General features: G+C 38.3%; 3 protein-coding genes across 4 annotated transcripts; 2 read left to right on the forward strand and 1 right to left on the reverse strand.

The window, feature by feature from the left end:
- Positions 1 to 2520: 2520 nt before the first annotated feature.
- tlr21 (toll-like receptor 21) lies at positions 2521 to 5392 on the forward strand. Its single transcript, XM_053327142.1, has one exon. It carries the CDS (start codon positions 2521 to 2523, stop codon positions 5380 to 5382), a length of 2862 nt encoding a protein of 953 aa, XP_053183117.1. The 3' UTR covers positions 5383 to 5392.
- Positions 5393 to 6353: 961 nt separating this feature from the next.
- Positions 6354 to 11604, reverse strand: si:dkey-250k15.4 (uncharacterized). The gene is made up of 4 exons (XM_053326933.1): positions 11581 to 11604; positions 8603 to 9858; positions 7111 to 7235; positions 6354 to 6968 (listed from the first exon to the last, which is right to left on the reverse strand). The coding sequence occupies exons 2-4, from the start codon at positions 9843 to 9845 to the stop codon at positions 6354 to 6356; spliced, it is 1983 nt and encodes a 660-aa protein (XP_053182908.1). The 5' UTR covers positions 9846 to 9858; positions 11581 to 11604.
- Positions 11605 to 11898: 294 nt separating this feature from the next.
- On the forward strand, positions 11899 to 15639 carry pafah1b3 (platelet-activating factor acetylhydrolase, isoform Ib, gamma subunit). 2 transcript variants are annotated; one of them, XM_053327459.1, is made up of 6 exons: positions 11899 to 11951; positions 12254 to 12347; positions 12920 to 13009; positions 13115 to 13231; positions 13385 to 13507; positions 13929 to 15639. In XM_053327459.1, exons 2-6 carry the CDS (start codon positions 12267 to 12269, stop codon positions 14187 to 14189), a joined length of 672 nt encoding a protein of 223 aa, XP_053183434.1. In that variant the 5' UTR covers positions 11899 to 11951; positions 12254 to 12266; the 3' UTR covers positions 14190 to 15639. The 2 variants fall into 2 exon arrangements, with proteins under 2 accessions (XP_053183434.1, XP_053183435.1); XM_053327460.1 differs by having other exon boundaries at positions 11944 to 12032; positions 12258 to 12347.
- The last annotated feature ends 4263 nt before the right edge of the window (positions 15640 to 19902 follow it).

A 19902-nucleotide genomic window follows, 5' to 3' on the forward strand; every position in this document is an offset into this window, starting at 1 on the left:
TAAGAAAAGTTTTGCCAAAGCATGTTGTTACAAGGTTTATGATTAGTGTATTGTACTTTATTCTACTATTACCATACTTTGTGAATGCCTGAGGATGTCTGCAGTGGTTCAGAGGTTTGTAAACAGGCAAAATAATTCAAATACAAGGAAAAGCTTTGAGTTTTACCTCAAACTGTTACTTTTCATAACAAGTTAAACAGCGACTTGCTGTGATGATATAGTCTTTTTGCAACAAACACGTAAGGGGACGTGAAGGAGGAAATATTAGGATTCACAGCAACAATGACTTTTCCCTTGTAATAAATCAGCAAGTTTGTAGTTTTGCATTTAGACACATTATTTGTTTTGTGTAATTATAACTGCAGACTGGTTTCCTTTCACAAAATATTCTTTTATTCAATGATGTGTGTAATGCATGTAATATTCTACACAATGAGTCTTTTATATATGTTTAATTAAAAATGTATATTCATTCAAATAACAGTATTTGAATAAAACCCCTTACTCTCATTATGTTGTGATTGAAGTGTTTTTTTACATATCATTTTCTGCCAGTGGATATGAAAGGAAAATCATGGGTGACTCCCATCTTCCTCTTTTGTGATATAGCGTGTATCTAAGAGTCACGGTACAAGAGACTCTCCGAAGAGGCGAGGCGGATTTATTTGACCAGGTAAGGCTGGGATGGCAAATTAATTACATCAAATGTAACTTGACTCTATTGCTATTATTATTCTTATCGAGAAAACAGAATGAAAGATAGTGTGAAAGATTATCAGAACAGGGATTCTCAGAGGAAATTGATATTTTTAAGCAATGTTTCTTTGACAACAGCTGATATTCAGACTAAATATACCTTAACTGAGCAGGCTGATTTTGATACACAAGTAATACACATACATAATGGAGAATATTTTTGAAGGATTGCACAGTGACTATTTTAGGACTCTTCCTGTCTGTTTGAATACTGACGCAACTCCCATGAGAATAGCTGCAATGTCTAATATGTTGTTTTACATAGTCCATTTCTATAGCAACAAACTCATTGTGGGCCAAATTATCAGCTTATGAGCCAACTGTGCCAAATCATTCCTGGTATAATTTATTGATACCATCAGATGTGGATTTATAACTAAGCGGAAAAAAGCCATAGGAGGAGGAACAGGAGAAACCAGTGAAAAGGGATATGAAATCATTACAAAAGAGGAATTGAGCTCATTATCGTTAAAGTTCTGAAGAAACACTACAGAGGAGGATTATAGGTTGCTTAAAGTAATCCTGAGACCGGTGTAAGAGTTTGGGTCTGGTTAGACACACTAGCATGAGTAAAAACTTTATTTTGAAATATACTGTATACAAACTCAAATATACCATATATACTGTTCATAATAACAATTAAGAGAGTCCTTCATAATGCACTTTAAATGTAATTGAGGGGACCACAGCCCTCCGTCTGTAAAAAAAATGAATTAAAAAGTTTATTTAGAGATAATACGAGGCTTCAGCAATCCAAAATAGTAAAATCACTTCAATATCTTTACAAGTTACTCTATTTTTAGTTACAAATGAACTTGTTTGGCACTAACTTTCACTACAACTGAACAGGAAAACACTGCCCATCGAGATACACTTAATTTGACAAGCTCAGATTTCAGAATACTCACATAAGCTTCAGATAAACACACACATAAATACACAAAGACTGTGGATTTTGGCCTCCATCACTTACATTATAGGTGCATTTGGAGGGGATCAGTATGACTAAGAGGAATGTTTACTGATGACTTAATTTGGGAGCTGACTGTTGTTTTAAGAGCTTATCCTCCTTGTTTGCCCGCTATTATATTATAAGTATATATCAAATTCACAAGACAAATACATTTTAGAGGATAACTGGAATTATTTTGCAAAATGTCCATACATCAGTGAAATGAACAGTTTGAATACAGGAAAATACTTTTAGGATTATGGCAGCTCTCCAACAGTCGCTGCTCTGTATAAGAATTGTTCTGCTTACGAATTAAGTGACAGCATGAAAAGGTGAACCTGACACATCAGATGGTTTATTACACAGAACCATCAGAGTAGTCATAATTGGAAACTGTTAGGACAGACACTCAAAAAAATACTTGACAGGTGATTGGATGAACAATCTGCCTAGTACTATCTTACCTCGTGAGGCAGCTGGATACTCATTATCGCGAGATCTGATTAGTCTGAATCAATCAGACACAAGCACATAATTTGATGCGCCTGAAAAGATGGATTCTCAAGTCGTCATGATCTTGTGAATCCAGCTGCCTCACAAGGTAATAAAATGGTAGCTGACGAAGAGGTTTGCATTATCTGTTGCTCAAAGTTTGATTTGAAATCCTACTCTCCATTTACTTTTACAATCTGATATATGTGCTACGTTCTGCTCTCTGCCCTCAGATTCCTGAGCCACGATCAGCTGAAAAACATCCCAGAGATCTTGTTAACAGATCACAGGACTGTTTCTCTGGACTGCGAGAAGACACAATGGCAAGTCTAACTCATCAGCTGTTGTCAATTACAGCTCTGCTATGTGCTGTTCGACTCATCACTGGTTACAGCTTTAAGAACTGCATTGAAGATCCACAGTCAAATGGAACAAGTTTCAAATGCGTCAATCGAAAGGAGAAGAACGTGTCTGCCATTGTACATGATTTGCCGTCATCTGTCATCAACCTGATCATTGTAAAGAATAATCAACTGCAGCACATACATGGAAAGAGCTTTGTTCATTTGCCAAACCTTCAACACCTCAAAATAGATCATAACCGCTTGAGCTGGATTGATGGATCTGCTTTCCAAAACCTGCATCAACTTAAGTCTCTAAATATGTCCTTTAACAACATATCAGAACTCAGCCCCTCTCTGTTTAAGGGTCTGCCCAATCTCAACTTTCTCTCACTGACAGACAATACATTAAAGCAGCTCCCTAAGAACATTTTCTCTGATCTTCTCAGTTTAGAAACTTTAATACTGAGGCAAAACTTTCTAACAAATTTCTCAGAAATTGCTGAATCAGTGTCACTCCTAATAAATCTGAGGACACTAGATCTTTGCTTTAACACTTTGACCACTCTCAACCACTCAAATGTGTCATTACCCAAAAACCTCACCACGCTGTATATATGTAGGAACAATCTGTTAACCTTAGGATGTAAGCAATCGTTTCTTGGGCTGATCGTGGTGCTAGATTTGTCATACAATTTTAAACTTCCCACGGTGGCTTTTCAAGGGGTGGATCTGAGACGAGTAAACTACCTGCGATTGCGTTCAACCAATGTCAACGTAGTGGAGTTATTGAACATCAGCAACATCCATGCAGGTCATGTTGATTTCTCTGGTACTGGCTTAAAAAATGACACTCTGCTCAAAGAGCTGTGCACAACGTTAAAAATGAAGGTGAAGGAGATTTCAAATATGCGCCTGTGTTGTAATGGTATTAGGAATCTAACAACCGACACACTGAGCTATTGTCCAAAAATCAAAGGGCTTTTGGATTTATCCCTCAATGAACCAAAAGGCACACAGTGTCTCAACTTTCTCAACAAACAGAAATATATAAAAAAATTCACTTCAGAGCATAATCACCTCACCAACCTCCCATCGTGTAAAACAAAAAACATGGTTTATTTCAAACATCTGACAGAGCTGAGCTATCGTTACAACCGCATTCTGTCAGTCAACTCTTATGCTTTCTATCATACACCAAATATCAAGATTCTAAAACTGAACATAAACACAATTGCCTTTCTCCATCGCAAAGCTCTCAAAGGGCTAAAAAGGCTTGAGACGCTCCGTTTGGACAATAATCTCTTAACTGATTTGTTCAATGTCACATTTGAAGATCAGTTCAGGCTACAAACCCTTAACCTACGCAACAATCGTATTTCTGTCATTTTCAATGGAACCTTCTTCAATCTCAACAATCTGATTATATTGGACCTCGGAGGTAATAAGATCACTTATTTTGAGAAGTCTGGTCTTGATGGACTAAAAAGTCTGTCCAAATTTTATCTAGATGGAAACAACCTCAAAGAGATTGACACTTCCCTCCATCATGTATTTCAAGATACACTCACAGTCCTGGATTTACAGAGTAATCAGATTCACTTTTCCAGTGAAAAGATCTATTCACCATTCAAGAATCTCAGAAACCTCAGTGACCTGAAATTAGATGGGCAGCGGCCCTATGGCCTCACCCTTTTACCACGTAATTTTTTCCGTGGCCTTCACTCACTAAAATCTTTGTATCTCACTAACAATCGCATCTCTCATCTTGCTCCAGATGCCTTTGATGAACTGACTGGCTTAAATTTCCTCACACTGGATAGCTGCTGTATTGACGGGTTGCAACTACAACCAGGAGTCTTTAGAAATCTAAAGAATTTGACCAGATTGGCTGTAGAAAATATAGGCATTCGGAACTTCTCAAAGGAGGTTTTTGGAAATCTTACACACTTACAGACACTGCAGATAAACCGCAATGGGATGCAAAGCATTAAGTTAGATGCACTAGAAAGTTTACTTGAACTCCGCTACCTTGACATGCGTAATAGTCCTCTAAGCTGCACCTGCATGAACATCTTGCTGCAAAACTGGAGTCTATATAACCCAAATGTCCAGTTTGTATATCTCTATGACTTCCCATGCACACCCGATACAAAACAGAAATTCCACAACTTTGACACCAAAGTCTGTTACATAGATTTAGGGGAGTACCTGTTCTTGAGCACAGCGGTCGCAATCTTTCTTTTCACAGTCACTCCTTTACTTTATGTCAAACTCTACTGGAAAATGAGATACAGCTACTATGTGTTTCGCTCCTGGTTTAGTGAGCAGTGGCGCAGAATTAGAGAGGAGGAAGAAAATTGTAAATATGATGCATTTATTTCCTATAACTCCTCTGATGAAGCATGGGTCATGGAACAGCTGCTGCCTAACCTGGAGGGAAACGGCTCATCTTTCAAACTTTGCCTTCATCACAGAGACTTTGAGCTAGGCCGTTATATTGTGGATAACATAGTCTCTGCTGTATATAGCAGTCGTAAAACTATTTGTGTCGTGAGCAGGAATTTCCTACAAAGTGAGTGGTGTTCTCTGGAAATCCAACTGGCCAGCTATCGACTTTTCGATGAGCATCGAGATGTTCTCCTGTTGGTCTTTCTGGAGTCAATCTCTGAGAGGCAGTTGTCATCCTATCACCGCATGAGGAAGGTCATGCTGAGGAAGACTTACCTGCAGTGGCCTGGCTCAGACTGCACCGACCCGACAAAGGCACAGGACCTGTTTTGGAGCCAGCTACGTACGGCAATGAGAACGGGGAGCAAACTCCAAACAGAGGAAAATTAAAAAAGTTGAAGTTGTGAAACTCATTACAGCAGAGAAATGGGACATTTTGAAACGTTAAACACCGATGGCAATTATGACTTTCTACTGTGAAAAGATTTGAGAATTTTATTGGTGGTGTGAATGTAAACTGTACATTTTGTAAAGTACTATTACAACGGCCCTATTACAAATACTACCTTCATCAACCACCTTTTGGATGCTGTGGTTTGTGGTGCTGTTGATTTGTATTCAGTTATATACTAAGAAGTGTTTTTCTACTCATTGATATAAATAGGGTGAATAAATAAATAAAAAATAAATCTTCACAAACTACAGACCATAAAGTTGAATTAAGACCTTCAGAAAACAAATTCAACAATGCTGAAAACTAATTAATCTATAAGGATATATTATTGCAGGGCTTTTACATTAGACTGCATTAGTTCTTCCTAGGTGTAAGTGACTGTATATTTGATGTGTGTTGCATTTTGTGATGAACAATAACAATTTATACAAGCATGAATCAGACATGTCGTTTAATTTCTTGTGCTCAGTTTAATTTTCTATTTGCAATGCTTGATATGGCATTTCACTATTGTGCAATTGTACAAATGCTTTATTTTTCTTGCATTTAAATGTAACCTACCAACAAAATATTATCATATGGCTTTCACAATAGCACAGTCTTGGCTAAAATTATCACTCTGTAAAGAATTTGCCATAATAGTACCTGCATTTATGAAGATATTTGTTAATATACAATTCTGCATATTAAAAAAAATGCACCAACTATGCAAACATTACATAATTGTTTTTCTTTATCTTAGCACTGATGAGACAAAATATTTTCCTTTATATTTAATAATGTGTCTCAAACTAAAGATGGGCACTAAACAAACAGACTCTAAACAAAAAGTCTTGAAGGTGTAAATTAAGACAGAGCTGGGTTTTTTTAAGTTTGCCGAAGAAAAGTCCGCAGGCAAGTATCAGAATTAGTAAAGTCTCATAGGAGGGAAGGACCAATCCTCAGGGCTTGGTAAGGAAGAGAGGGAAGGTGCGGGTTCTCTTTCAAGCATATGAGATGGGGGGTAATTCTTCATATCAGTGTGGTGGGACATGAGGGAGGGGCAGGTTGGAGGGTGACTGAACTGGCTGAAAGGCAGGTGATTGCTCTGTTGAAGTTGGGGAATTTGGGCAAAAGAACATCTTTCAGTTTCAAATGAGTCTTGCTCCTGGAGAAACTGTCCAGGCTCTGCTGAGTATCTACCTGGCAGCTGTGTTTGGTTGGGAAAGAACGGCCGGATGTTGCGGTCACTGTAATGCAGGTCATTGCTCCCCTCTCTCTGTGCTCTGGTATGATTCATGAAGTTGTTATCAAAGGAATCAAACATAAGCAAGTCTTTGGCGTCTGGCCTGTTGAAGTTGTCTTCCCAGTGCTGAGATGCTGAGGTGGTTGCTCCCCAGAAGGAGGAGAGAGAAGGAGCAAACAAATGATCACTTGATGAAGCTCTGAAGGGCTCAAAGTCCACGCACATCTGAGGAGATCTGATGATATCATCCAAAAGATTGACAGAAGTCTCCACAGGGCTCGTCAACCACCCGGCAGTCTTCACATTAAACAACAGAGAGCATTTTATTCCAAAAAATCTGCAGGTCACTATAAGGAAATACAGCTGGGTCATATGTGAAATGACTTTAAATGAGAGAGAGTGGCCGTGTGAAAAAAGAAAAAAGAAAAAAACGTCTAACCTGCTCTACGCTCTGGTGAGGCTGCGGACTCGAGTTCCAGTTAAAATGCTTACTTCCTGTCATTCTGAAACTTGCGGTTTTCTGGGTGCCATGACTTGCCTGGTTGGTCGCATTGTCTTGAAACGCTGCAGCAAAAGCATCTAAGAAGTAAAGAAAACCTGCCTACAAACTATAATGTGTACAGTGTTTATCATAGCAACAATTTAAAACAAGAAAAAGTGTTTGGATTAGTGTGAATTCATGATGATGGCCATTTAAAACCTTAGAAAACGCTGAAATGACAACAAACATGATAGAGTACTTACATATCAGTATTGAGATGACAATATGTTATTAATATTAATCAGGACTGTGAATGGTGATTTATGATATGATTAAACAGAGAGACATATAACATATTAAATAAGTGTGCAGACCTAATATCACTTAACAAGACTAAGTGGCTACAGCCATGCTAACAGCCCTGGAAGGCTGAGCTAAATGCTAATGTAGCAACATATTCACAATAAACCGAACATGCTAATATTTAGTAAATATAGTGTTAACCATGTAAGTTTAGCCTGTTAACATGTTTTAATTAGCCCTGAATACAAAGTATGCTATTATAATCAAAGTATGGGGCAAATTCAAATCTGAATCTGTTGACAGTGCTTCATGAAAAAATGTATCGAATAGTTATTTAGAGTTATTTTACCACAAAAAAGCAAAAAAACGAAACCTCATGAGTCTATCATCAAAGTAATTTGGATTAAAGGGCCACCCACACTGAAAACGATAACATCTTGTAAACAGCGGTGTCAAGTAGGCACTGCGTTCTCCAGCTGTGCCTGCAGCTCATTATTGATGACTGCTGTAATATGTTGTACGTAGAAATAAAAATAAAAGCAGAAGGGTTCATTGGTGGTTGCTGATTCAGAAGTATTTCTAACACTAGTTCGCTCTATTTACAGACCAAACTGACCCGCAGCAGATGTTGAAGTGCGGTGTGTAAAAGTGCACCGCTGCAGCAGTGACACAGTGTGAGCTCAGATCTGCTCACAAAGATCTGCTATCTTGTTTTTTTTTTTTTACATTATAATAAATAACAAAATTCCAGCATATTTTGGCTTAATAAAGAGAGACACACCTATCTAAATAAATCACCTGTCATCCTGCTCCAGTTTACAGTGATTCAGTCTGTGGTGAGAGAGGAGCAAAGCCTCATTAAAATAAATAAATAAGGATTTTGATTGACAGTCAGCGTTTTTATCGTTCATCAGATTGCTCTGAAAGCGATTCCAATGATATAGTTCTCCTCTATCGTTGTCGTTATAGTTGTGGAGTGGACTCCGCCAAGAGTGTAACTTTGGTTTGAGAATACTACATATTCATATTTACAGTTATCGTTCTCAGTGTGGACGGTCCTTTACTCTCCAAACTTCATGGTAAGTTAAATTGTGGAGTGACACCACCTGACTCTAAAGAACAACAACAGTATTACCACAGAGCCTACCTGCGGACCAGAGCCCATCCTCATCTATCAGGACAGGCCTCTGGTTCTGGTGCTGGTTCTGGACTGCTCTCACAGCGTCAAAGTTGAGACACTGCTGCACTTTGAGGAGGTTCTCCTGAAGCCGGGGACCATGGTGCTCCTGCAGTGCTTTCAGCAGCACCTCCCTGCTCTCTGACAGAAGATTTCTCTTCCCCAGACGCGGAAACTGAAGACTGCGACTCAAACGTGCCGCTGCTGCACTGATGGACTCGGACACACAATCATGATCTTTTCTTCTGAACCGTGTGATTCCAGCAGTGGGTGAGCTGGAGAGCCGAAGAGGACTCGGACTGAGACCACGAGCTTGCGTCTTGTGTACTGGAGGCTCCTGGTTCTTCGGGGTGTGCTCCAGAGTCGAAATCGTCTGTCCCTTTTCTTTCTTCTTCGCCGTCTTCACGTTTTCTGTCTCACAAACGGGACTCAGCTCCAACACTCTGCCCTTCTCAGACGTGACAGAGTCGGCCGTGATGCTCTTCGCTATCTCGACATCGACGGAGCTTTTATAACTTCCAGATGAAGGATTGAGTTGTTGCTGTGATTTCTGTCCTGGTGTAAGATCCGACCCCTGACTTTCAGACTGGACAATCTTCTTCTCTTTCTCCTGGAAATCATGGTGGACCTTCGCAGCTTGGTCCACTTTCTTTTCCACCTCGTCTGTGTGACCACCAAACAAATCGCTGCTGCAGAGTGGAGAGGGGATGTGAGATGCTAAACAATTATTTGAAGCAGTGTTGATCTTCCTGTCTTTCTCCGACTTCCTCTGCTCGGTTAACAAGCGTTCAATGTCGATCGACTTCACCTCGCGATTGAAGAGGCCATGATGTCCTATCAGGCGGCTCTCCGTGATGATACTCGGCTCCTGTGCAACGGGAACGACATTTAGAAATGACGCATTGCTCCTTGACGGACAACGACAGCTACTATGACAGCAGTTGCGGGAATGCTTCATGTCTTTACTGCTCTGGCGAGAGTAATGGTGATGTGGTTTGGTGACGTCTTTCCCACTGCCTCTCATCTGACTCCTCTCCTTGCGTTTTCTCAGTAGTTTCTTTTTGGGCTGTCCGTCCGTCTTACTGCCGCTGTGGTGGTTTAAACATCTGCAGTCCGCAGCGGATCTGTTTTCATTTGTCGTTTTAGACGGGTTGTCGAAAACATTTAAGACCTTTTCTTTTTCCGATAAGGCCCTGCGACACACGTGGCTCATGCTGAACTGGATACTGTAGAAAGAAAAGTAGAATTAGCCTTTTTTAAAGTCTGAATTAAATAGAAAATAGAGATATTAAAACTCAGTAACCTCTAGGAAGCTTTTGACCTCAGTGAGCTCAACTGTGCGACCTTATCAAGTAAATCACTTCAGGTTTATACTGTAGGTGTACTGTGCAAGATTTTCCTTAAAAACACGATATATAACCTTATATAAAAATAATACCTCTCATCTTGAAGTGTGTGGCGGTGTATGTACCTACAGAGACTCTGACCTCGGCCTATATTTTTTTATTATTCTCCTGTTTTTGGGACATTTCTGGATGTCAACCTTTAGGGCAGTGAGTGTATTATTTGCAGCCAATAATAGTGAGCAGAGCGTGCGTGTGTGTGTAGCTCAGATGCAAATAAGACCGAAGCAAAAGTCAAAATAAAGCATATTTACACACACAAAAAACTTATATATATGCACTAATTATAAAAGGTATACTCAGAATATGAACAGTACGTAAGAGTTTAGAACTAAATTACCATGAAACACTCAGAAAACAATGTTTTATTTATCTTATGCATAGCTTTTTTCTCCTTGATAACACTTCTCCTTCACTGAGCCAGTGAGGAGGGCCCGACTTTTTCATTTATAAACATCAACCAACAAATCCTGCAAAGTATACATTTGAGGACAGTGGCTAAATTCAAATATCGACCCTTTAGACTTGCAGAATGAACTCTTTTAATCACATGTGTACAAAATCAGACCTTGCTGCATCGTTTAACTTAAAAATTAAAATGGAGGAAAACTAAAACTAAATTAAATATGTTGGATTTGGACAATTGCCTGAATGCTGTCACACTTTCTACAAGTGAGGAGTCATTAATAAGACTTGAGATAAGAGCTTATAATTTCAGCCATCAGAAAATGTGACTGTTTCAAATATTATTAAATGAGTAGTGTATCTCTCATCTATCTTAAAGACATAAAACCATAAAATAGCCTGTAAGTGACCCTATCAAGACAGGGTACCATTTGTGACTCAGAAACATCAGAAAAATGTGACGCTACTGTACATGGAAATTAAACAAAAATATACAGTGCTTGGGGAGGGGGGCTCTTTCATACCATCAGCCATCAGACTGTACAACGCCACAGCTCCCAGTACCTCCCACTCCCATTAAAAAAGACTGACGCTGTCCTTACTACATTAATCCCAGGAACATTGCACACAATTTTCTCAGAAAATTCTGCATATTGCAGATTTGTCTACAAAGAGATTGTTTACTGTATATAGTAGCTATTTTATCACTTTCACCCTTACACTGCTACTAGTTTTCTCCACTATATAGGCTACTGCTTCAATTACTGTGTCAATTTGAATTTCTCCCGAGGGGGATCTTATCTTATTGTAGGGCTTTTCTCTTCCCTCCTTGAAATACTTTTAAGATTAATAACAACAACCAGCTTGTGTAGAAGTGTGATAACATCCGTGCGAAATGTAACAGCGCTCCCCTGCGGTTACATCTAAATACAGGCAGTTAATGTAGCTTAACTGTTAGCTAGAATAGAGAGGTGCACTTCAACTTGAAGCACAAGTTTATGAAGTTACAATATTAAGCTGCAGCTGCTTACAAATACAGTCTCTAACTTTAAGCACATGTCAGGAGAGGAAAATCTGCAAATTCGTCAAGCAAACAATATTGTGCAAACCTCACATCATTTATTTTAAAACGCAGCTTACCGAAAGTCGTTTTCTGCCGCATGTAATTCTGTCGTTGCCCGGCAACGTGGCGCAGCTGGTTTTCATTGCGCAACAACGACACGCTCCAACACCCAACTTCAGGGCGAGTCCACTTACACGGAGGAGGGGGTAAAACTGTCTCGGCTTTTTACATTTATTCATCCGTTGAACATATTTAAGTTCTCGTTTCTCATATCGCACATGCTAAAATCCGTGTAAAATACTGAGCGGTAATAATAAAGTACTGGAAAAAACGAGAAACACGTCAATGCATGTGTGTTGTTACCCGCGGAGGTTAATGGTACATGCAACGGTAGTGAAAATTTACTTCCTGAAACTGAGTTGGGAGATGACGATATTTTGATTTCATGGTAGTCTGTGTTCAATAGTATCTCTAAATACAATTGCTGTGTTAAAGCGTTGTCTTTTTTGTTGTTGCACAATACAGGCATGTAAAATCTAACGTTAGGAACAATCTGTTATTAGTGTGTGAGCGTTATCTCTCTGTTAAACTGCAGCAGTCTTGTGCCACAGCAAGCTAAGTTAGCTGTTGTAGCTAATTTCACTAACCTCTGCAGCTTTAGCTAGCAGTGATAGCTATAGGCCATTGATTCATCGGTTTGTTTTGTTGCTAAAGTTACCAACAAATATACGTGACTGCTTTTCAACATAGAAAGAGCCAAGTTATGAGTGCAGAAGACCCAAACCCAGCCGCCACACCCACTCCCTGTCAGGACACCCAGGGAGATGGACGATGGATGTCACTGGTGTGTGAATCATTGTTATCTTTTATATGTTTTGTCCATAGCTTGGTCCCTAGGATTTTCATAGCTAATTTGTAGTCACAGAACATTTCTGTAAGAATTTCCCAAGATGTGTTTTTGCTAATGTTGTCTGTGAATTCACGATTTGATGAATGAAGACGTGGGTAAAAGGAAGGCCTCACTTGAAAATAGTCAAAACAGTCAACAATGATGATGAGCAATGTATTAATGTACACTTATGGAATATAAACAGCTGTAAGTCATTAGGAATATTGTTTTATGGATAATTTATCAAAATGGGAAACCAAATTCTCACAAAATTATTCTGTAAATGATCACTTTATTATTTTCAAGTATGTATCTTCCAATTCCCATATCTATATTACTAAATATGTAAAATTCACAATTGGTATGCATATCTGCAATACTTGTTTGAATTTGTAAAAAGTTTTCTTTGGCTATGGTCAGCTGATATTCCTAACATGCAGGAGTAACCCATGATGTTAGTGGCAGGCTTATACGGTGTTAAAATGATTAAACTCTGTGTATTTGTCTTTCTCCTTTTCTCTGTGTAGCACAACCGCTTTGTGTCTGACAGCAAAGACAAAGAACCCGATGTCTTGTTTGTTGGAGACTCTCTTATTCAGCTCATGCACCAGTTTGGGGTACGATGGACTGCACTTCATCTGGTTGTCTGTGAGCTTGTCATATTTTAGTTTAAACTTAGTGTTCAGCATGTGAAAGGGTGTTGTTGTGTGCTTTGTCTGCAGATATGGCGGCAACTGTTCTCTCCTCTTCATGCCCTAAATTTTGGGGTGGGTGGTGATGCAACACAACATGTGCTGTGGAGACTGAGCAACGGGGAACTGGATAACATCAGCCCAAAGGTCCAAATCATTGCCAACAGTAGAGAACATGACTGTGCTTGTGTATTCAAACAGTAGACTGATTGTACTTAAGTTTGAGCCTAATTCCAGGTTTCTTGACCCCAAACTCTTAACGATATCAGTCATGCAATCTTTTCTCTTTTGTTGTTATAGGTTGTAGTGCTGTGGGTGGGGACCAACAATCATGGTCACACTCCTGAGCAGATCTGTGGAGGCATCATGGCTATTGTCCAAGTTATCAAGAACAAGCTCCCCAATGCCCACACACTTGTACTTGTAGGTTTTCCCGATGTTTGTTTTTTTTCCAAAGGAGTTTTATCCACTCACCTACATGTAAATCAAAAATGAAAAAAAATTCATAGAACCATGAAACCAAAAGGCGATGTCAGCCGCTTTAGTTCCATCTCAATTTTGTAAAAGTTTTGGATGCTGTGCATTAGTTTGTGATGTGTAATATGGTGCTGTGAGCCCTACAGTACAGAACACACAACATGTAAAGGCTTTATTAGTTTGGTAGAGGGCTAAGATAGAATTACAGGTGAACCCTCGGCTGTAAACTTTATTAAAGTGTCAGATGAAATGTAGGTGAGAGGATAAGCTTAATTTTCACATACATTCCTTAAAAAAAATGTTGTTGAGTAAACTTAGGTGCTTAGGAGTATTCCTCATTTTTACCATCCATACATCTGTTTTGCAGGGTATTTTGCCCAGAGGTAAATCGCCCAACCCCCTGCGAGAGCGAAATGCCAAGGTGAACAAGCTAGTCCAGGAGGCTGTGTCATCCCTTCCCCACGCCTCTTTCCTCAACGTAGACCCAGGCTTCGTCCACTCCAATGGTAGCATCTCTCACCAGGATATGTATGATTACCTTCACCTGACCCCTCAGGGCTACCAGTCTGTGTGCGAACCCCTGCACGCTCATCTCAAGTCCATGCTAGATAAGCCTGCTGAGAACTGAGTTACCAGGGAAGAAACTTAACACTACTACAGTGGTCCTCCTCCTTGTTCACAGAGAGCATTACACTCTGCTGTTAGCTTATTAAAACCTTGAATGATGGATAGAATCAATTTTAAGGGCTAAGAGCTGCACAATTTTTTGTCCTCTCCATTGCCAGGGTAGAGGACCACTGTTACATAATGGGACCATAAAGTTTTGTGTTTATGATGCAGTCAGATATTAAATGTGCTGTGCTATAGAGAGACAAAGTCCCAGTAAGCATATCCTACTCTAGCTTCCACTTGTGTTTTTCCAAAGAAGGATTATTTCATTTCTCTGCCACATGATACAAGGGTTGAATATGATAAGGGGAACTCCGCGCGTCATCCAGGAGTTCAGAGCCAGCAGTTCAACAGACAAGACAATGATGTGACAGCTGAAGGGATGATGTCTGTAGCACATAGTTATATGTGGAACAGTCCCGTAGTCCAGTATGCTTTTATAAAGATGCAGCAACCTCATACTCTAATGAAAACATGCTTTAAGTGAAAGCATTACTTGCTGCACTTCATTAGAAGCTTTATTTATTACTGTGTGCTCCAGATTTCATCACTTCAGTTGATACCAGGGTTTTCTGTCCATATTTTATGCTTAATGGGTATCTTCAACTTTAGTTTGAGCACTTCATCATTTATAACAAGACAAAAAATACCTATTTTGTTGTCATTGAGCATTTGCTATCACAAGTCTTTCAAAGATTAATTTACTTCAGAACAATGATGGAGGTGTATGTTTCAGGACTGTAGAAAGAAACTCTGGTTATCAAAATACATATTTTGGCTGAGGTTATTGGAACAAAAACTAGCTGGAAAATGTCGTGGGACTTTGGCTCCGTAGGTGCAGAACATGTCTGGTAAAAACAAAAATACAGGATACAACTTGCCCTCACTAGAAAAAAGCTGTAATTTATCATTTTGCTTTATCAGTTTCACTGAGGTAACATGTATTTGGCAACAGCTTTATTTACTCTGTTGTGATGTCTGACGCCTTTTGTACATGCATTAAAATGACCAAATGTTCTGATTTTGTTTGTCTAAGCATGGCAATCAAATAGCCATTGCGGTCTACTTTTTTTTTCTTTTTTATCATGTCTTATGTTATTTCATTATGGTACTGTAATACCCCTTTGCTTCATGTATTGTAATAGCATCAGATTTGGATGTGAGAGGCTCTGTTTTGTTGCAAATATATATGTATTTGTGTAGGCTGTGAACTTGTAAGGATACATCTTGTGCATAGCTGCTTTGCTTCAGGATCACTCAAGTTAATGGCCCATTAGACAGTTTAAAAGGCTTTACTTCACACTAAAATGCTTCTGAGCCACTTCGATAAACATTGTGCTGCAGAACTTGAATTGAGCTTCAGGGTGGCTGATCCTGTAACTGATGAAAGAATGCATTAAACATGAAATCATGAATTTAAGTGCCCCTTGATTGATTAATTAATTGATTGCTCTGTTCAACATGCAGATAGAAATTTGACCTCACGACGGATCACAAACCACCAGGTTCATCAAGAGAGCACATACACAGATTACATTGAGATTTATTGCTTTTGGTTGACTGGTTCTGTTCCTGAGAGTCTGAAACTTGAGGAGGGTGAACAAGTCTTGCTTTGTGCTTTCCTGTTTCCAGCCTTTCCAACTGTCATCACGCATTATACCACGACCCATATTTACAATTCTTGCCATTTCCCGTATAATAGAGAGAATGATCCCTCATGTGTCGTATCTATTGCAGTGGTGTTGACAGCACTGATAATATCGCATCTCTAATTGTGATGGATTGTAAGCCTCAATATAGTTTTACTGCTTCTAAATATTAATCCACAATATGTGTTGTACACTAAGGCAAACAGTAAGTTCAGTTATTCATTTGACTTGTCAGTGTCCTCCTATGTACTTAAGCATAGAAAATAACAGCTGCATAGAGGACATCATTTGGTAAAGCTTTACTTTACAGGTGACTTAATTTTATAATGATTTCATGGAAATCTTTTGAGTAGTTTTCAGGTATTTAAGAGTTCATTTTTGGGACATGATACAAAGAGTTTGGTGCGATTTGGTACAAATTCTAAGGAAAAACAGAAAAAAGTGTTAAATTGGTTTAGGCGGTAAGTGCAAGTGCAAATCAAGCCCATCAGAAAATATTCATTTTTTAGTGTGTAGTTTTGTGTGTCAGTTGATATTTTAGCATATTAAGTTGTTTCTTACAAAACTCAAGCACATTTGCCATGCTACACATTACATCACATACAACTACTTTTAGGTAATTGAAAAAAAAGATAAGCTAAATATATATACTATTACACTATTACAGGAAATTGGTATAAAATTGGAGGACTTGAAAATGAAAGAATTTCCTGAAACTTGATATTTGCCTGAATCACAAAGAGACGAGTTTTAATGTAGTATAATCCCTCTCAAAATGCATAAGCATTGTAAGAAAAGTTTCAAAGGCTTGTTTTGTGCATGCCAGTATGATGTGGGTCCAGAACTTTTTCATGACAGTGTACCATTACTTAAAACCACAATCTGGTTTGTTGGCAAAGGTACATCTTGTCTGATATTCACCGCCACCCACTGTAGCGATGATGGTTGGGTAAGACATGCTTCATGCAGTTGGCAGTCAATGAATGTACCACAGCTATTATTTCAGACATCAGCGCCATCCTTTATAATGAGCCACAACAATAGCCATTTCATTCCTTCACTGGGACTCAGGTTAGTACACACACGGGATTTCTTTCCTGGGACACACAGTACTGAACTAACTTTTCTACAGCATGGGATCAAGGATGTTTTTGCTGTTGGTTCTTGTACTGCTAATACTCCCTGATGACAGTCAAGGTATTGTATAGTCTATCAGTATAAGACAATATAAGGAGTTGTAAAATTCATTTAAGAACTTGTTCATATTATTCTGTGATTTTTTTCTTTTTTCAAAGGTGTTCCTGAAACTCATGAACAGCCCTTCATTGTCAGCACACAGACCAAAGGTATGTGAGATCAGTGGAGATATCAAGTTTTCCACAAGAGTATTTAATTAATATTTATTAAGTTATTATTAATCATTAATAAAAGATTGTTATTAAATTTTGTTATTGTGTTATAGCCTCTGCTGTTGGGGAAGGTGTGGCACATCCAAATCCAGTCAACAGACCGTGTAACTGTAAAGGTGAAGTATTATCATTGGCATACAGTACTGAAAATATATATTTGCTTGGTACCTCATTAGTGTACTTGCAAGCAGAGCCTCAGTTGTTGACCTCAGTCCATTATCCTAACCTATTATTCTCATTTATTTATGTATGTCTGGGACATGCAGAGAAGGAAAGAGAGATGGTGGATACACAGTGCCTTTGTCAGATGTCTACCAGACGCAAGCCTAAAAATTGTGAGTTGCATTTTTAGACATTTATAACATAATAAAATACTTCACTTATTTGATAAATTGAAATAAAACCAGCAATAATGAGAGAAATCATTGTACATTCAGTATATTCTCCTGAACAGGAGACTAAAACTGAAAGATTATTATGGATATATATTAAGAACACTTTGAAAACATTTTGGCCGGTAAACCTGTTGTTTTTTTTACCCTGTTTCTTTATCTATCTGGAATAATTCAAACCACAAGGGAGAAAACTATGCCAGAGACCAAAAATGAAGAATCTGAAGAAGTGCAGCTGGTTTGTCAAACCGAAGAAGGATGGTAACGCCGGGAGGATTAAAAGTCCCAGCATCCCCATATGAACATAAGAGGCTCTCATTATGTGCATCAGTGTTTTGTAATGATCACTATCATACATGTATTTCTTTGTATACACATGATATTACTTTTACAGCAAGTGTACCTGGCACTCTTTTACTGACTAAAGTGTAACTTTCTGAAACAGCATAAAGATTTATCTATAATACCAAATAAAGTACCAAAGGAAATGATTGGTCTTCTGTTTTATTAATAAAGAAAGTCAAAACATGATAAGGCTTATATTTACTTACAGTTTTACACAAACATTTTAAAGTAAATAACTGAGGAGGAAAAATATTATTAGTAAATAACTGCTATTGAATAAGTAAAGAGCTATATGCAGTGAGGGGGCATTTTAAAGGAATGCACTAATATTATTTTATCCTGTAAAATTAGGAAAATTTGTCTAACAATGATAACATTTGACATTTAAAAACAACACAAAACAAGCATGTTAATAAAAATAATCTAATAACAGTTAATATCAAACAATAAACTTCTACAATGTCTGTCACACTTTCACATTCCTCTTTCACATTCCTCCAACAAAACCTTCAACATATGATAACATGCACTCACTTGTTGCCATGTTACACTAAGGATATTAAATATACAGTACTTTCCCATTCATTTTAGATTTAAGATTACTGGCAGAGTGTAGAGGGAGCCAGAGGCCTTTCACTTGTGACTGGCTTTTCCAGGGTGGGGCACTCAGTGAAACAGCACAGAGAGAGACATGGCAACCAGAGCCATTAACGTCAGACCATTCTTGGATGAGAAGCAGGGAGCGGAGGCATGATCTGAGAGGGAGAGCGAAAAGGAAATAATGAGAAATAATGACATTATGTTTAGTTCTTAGGAGAGAAAAAAGTTATGTTTTAACACAACATGAGATAACTGTGATTATATGCTATACACTCTATACTAACAAAGAAATGAATAACATTTGGGTGGATCTAATCATCAAATATTTCATGTTTTAATGCCAACAATATTTTTTCTAAAACAGATAAAGCATTTTAAAAGTACTGGATCAGGCAAAACTCATATTTTGCTTGTGAGCTCAAATAAATGAGACTTTCTTTATAGAATTAGACCATTACGGACACTATAGAGACCACATCAAGAGGAGAAGTAAGACTCACTGGTGAGTTTAAATGTTTTAGTCCTGGTCATTGTGATGTTAGTCAAAGGGTTTGTTGCTTTGCATGTGTAGATCCCCTTCGTCTCTTCCAATGCAGCGAATGTGATGACAGGGCCGGTCTTGATTACTGTTGGCCGGTTGTTTGAGTACCAGAGATAGTCACAATCTGGCCGGGAATCAGTGGAGCATTTCAGGGTCACGATGATGCCTTCTTTTGCTGAATCTGGACCAGAGATACTCACATTCAATGGGCCGTCTGCAAACAAACACAGAGTTGGTAAGAAATATGTACCATAAAATGAGTAGCACAAAATGCTATTTTTTTTTTTTTTTACAATTTTATAGTTTTACTAATCGTCATTTATTCTGAGCAGCATTTGGAGAGCTTTCCAAGACTCACATATATCTGGTCAAACTCAAACCATGGCACAGTAAATCACTATTATAGTAAATAACATACATTATATTCATTATTATTCATTCAGCTGTCACTTACTAAATATGCTGAATTGTATTGCTGTAAAATTCACTGTCTCATGATAACATGGTCAAGGAGTATTGCAGCAGAAAATACACCACTGCAAAAGTTTAAATGAGATAATCTTATATTTAGATTTAAAATATAGTTTGACTTGTTTTAAGTACATCAACTGGATTATTTAGTGCTGACTATGTAAGGGTGTTTGACTTAATTCAAGTTAATGTCCCTTGCATTCTCTTTATTGGCAATTTTATTTTGGGATGTTTAGCTATACAAGCGATATGTCTGTTACAGTAC

This window comes from Scomber japonicus, chromosome 10 (genome assembly GCF_027409825.1).
Source record: "Scomber japonicus isolate fScoJap1 chromosome 10, fScoJap1.pri, whole genome shotgun sequence".
In the NCBI taxonomy this organism is placed as follows: Eukaryota; Metazoa; Chordata; class Actinopteri; order Scombriformes; family Scombridae; genus Scomber; species Scomber japonicus.

Bases quoted from the DNA above. Each gene is read 5' to 3' on its own strand.
- tlr21 (XM_053327142.1), top strand. From the start codon at position 2,521: ATGGCAAGTCTAACTCATCAGCTGTTGTCAATTACAGCTCTGCTATGT.
- si:dkey-250k15.4 (XM_053326933.1), bottom strand. From the start codon at position 9,845: ATGAGCCACGTGTGTCGCAGGGCCTTATCGGAAAAAGAAAAGGTCTTA. The intron at 7,236-8,602 runs GTAGGCTCTGTG...CTTTTGCTGCAG, and splicing joins GGATGGGCTCTGGTCCGCAG to CGTTTCAAGACAATGCGACC. The intron at 6,969-7,110 runs GTTAGACGTTTT...TTTAATGTGAAG, and splicing joins CTCACCAGAGCGTAGAGCAG to ACTGCCGGGTGGTTGACGAG.
- pafah1b3 (XM_053327459.1), top strand. From the start codon at position 12,267: ATGAGTGCAGAAGACCCAAACCCAGCCGCCACACCCACTCCCTGTCAG. The intron at 13,010-13,114 runs GTACGATGGACT...CTTTGTCTGCAG, and splicing joins AGCTCATGCACCAGTTTGGG to ATATGGCGGCAACTGTTCTC. The intron at 13,508-13,928 runs GTAGGTTTTCCC...TCTGTTTTGCAG, and splicing joins ATGCCCACACACTTGTACTT to GGTATTTTGCCCAGAGGTAA.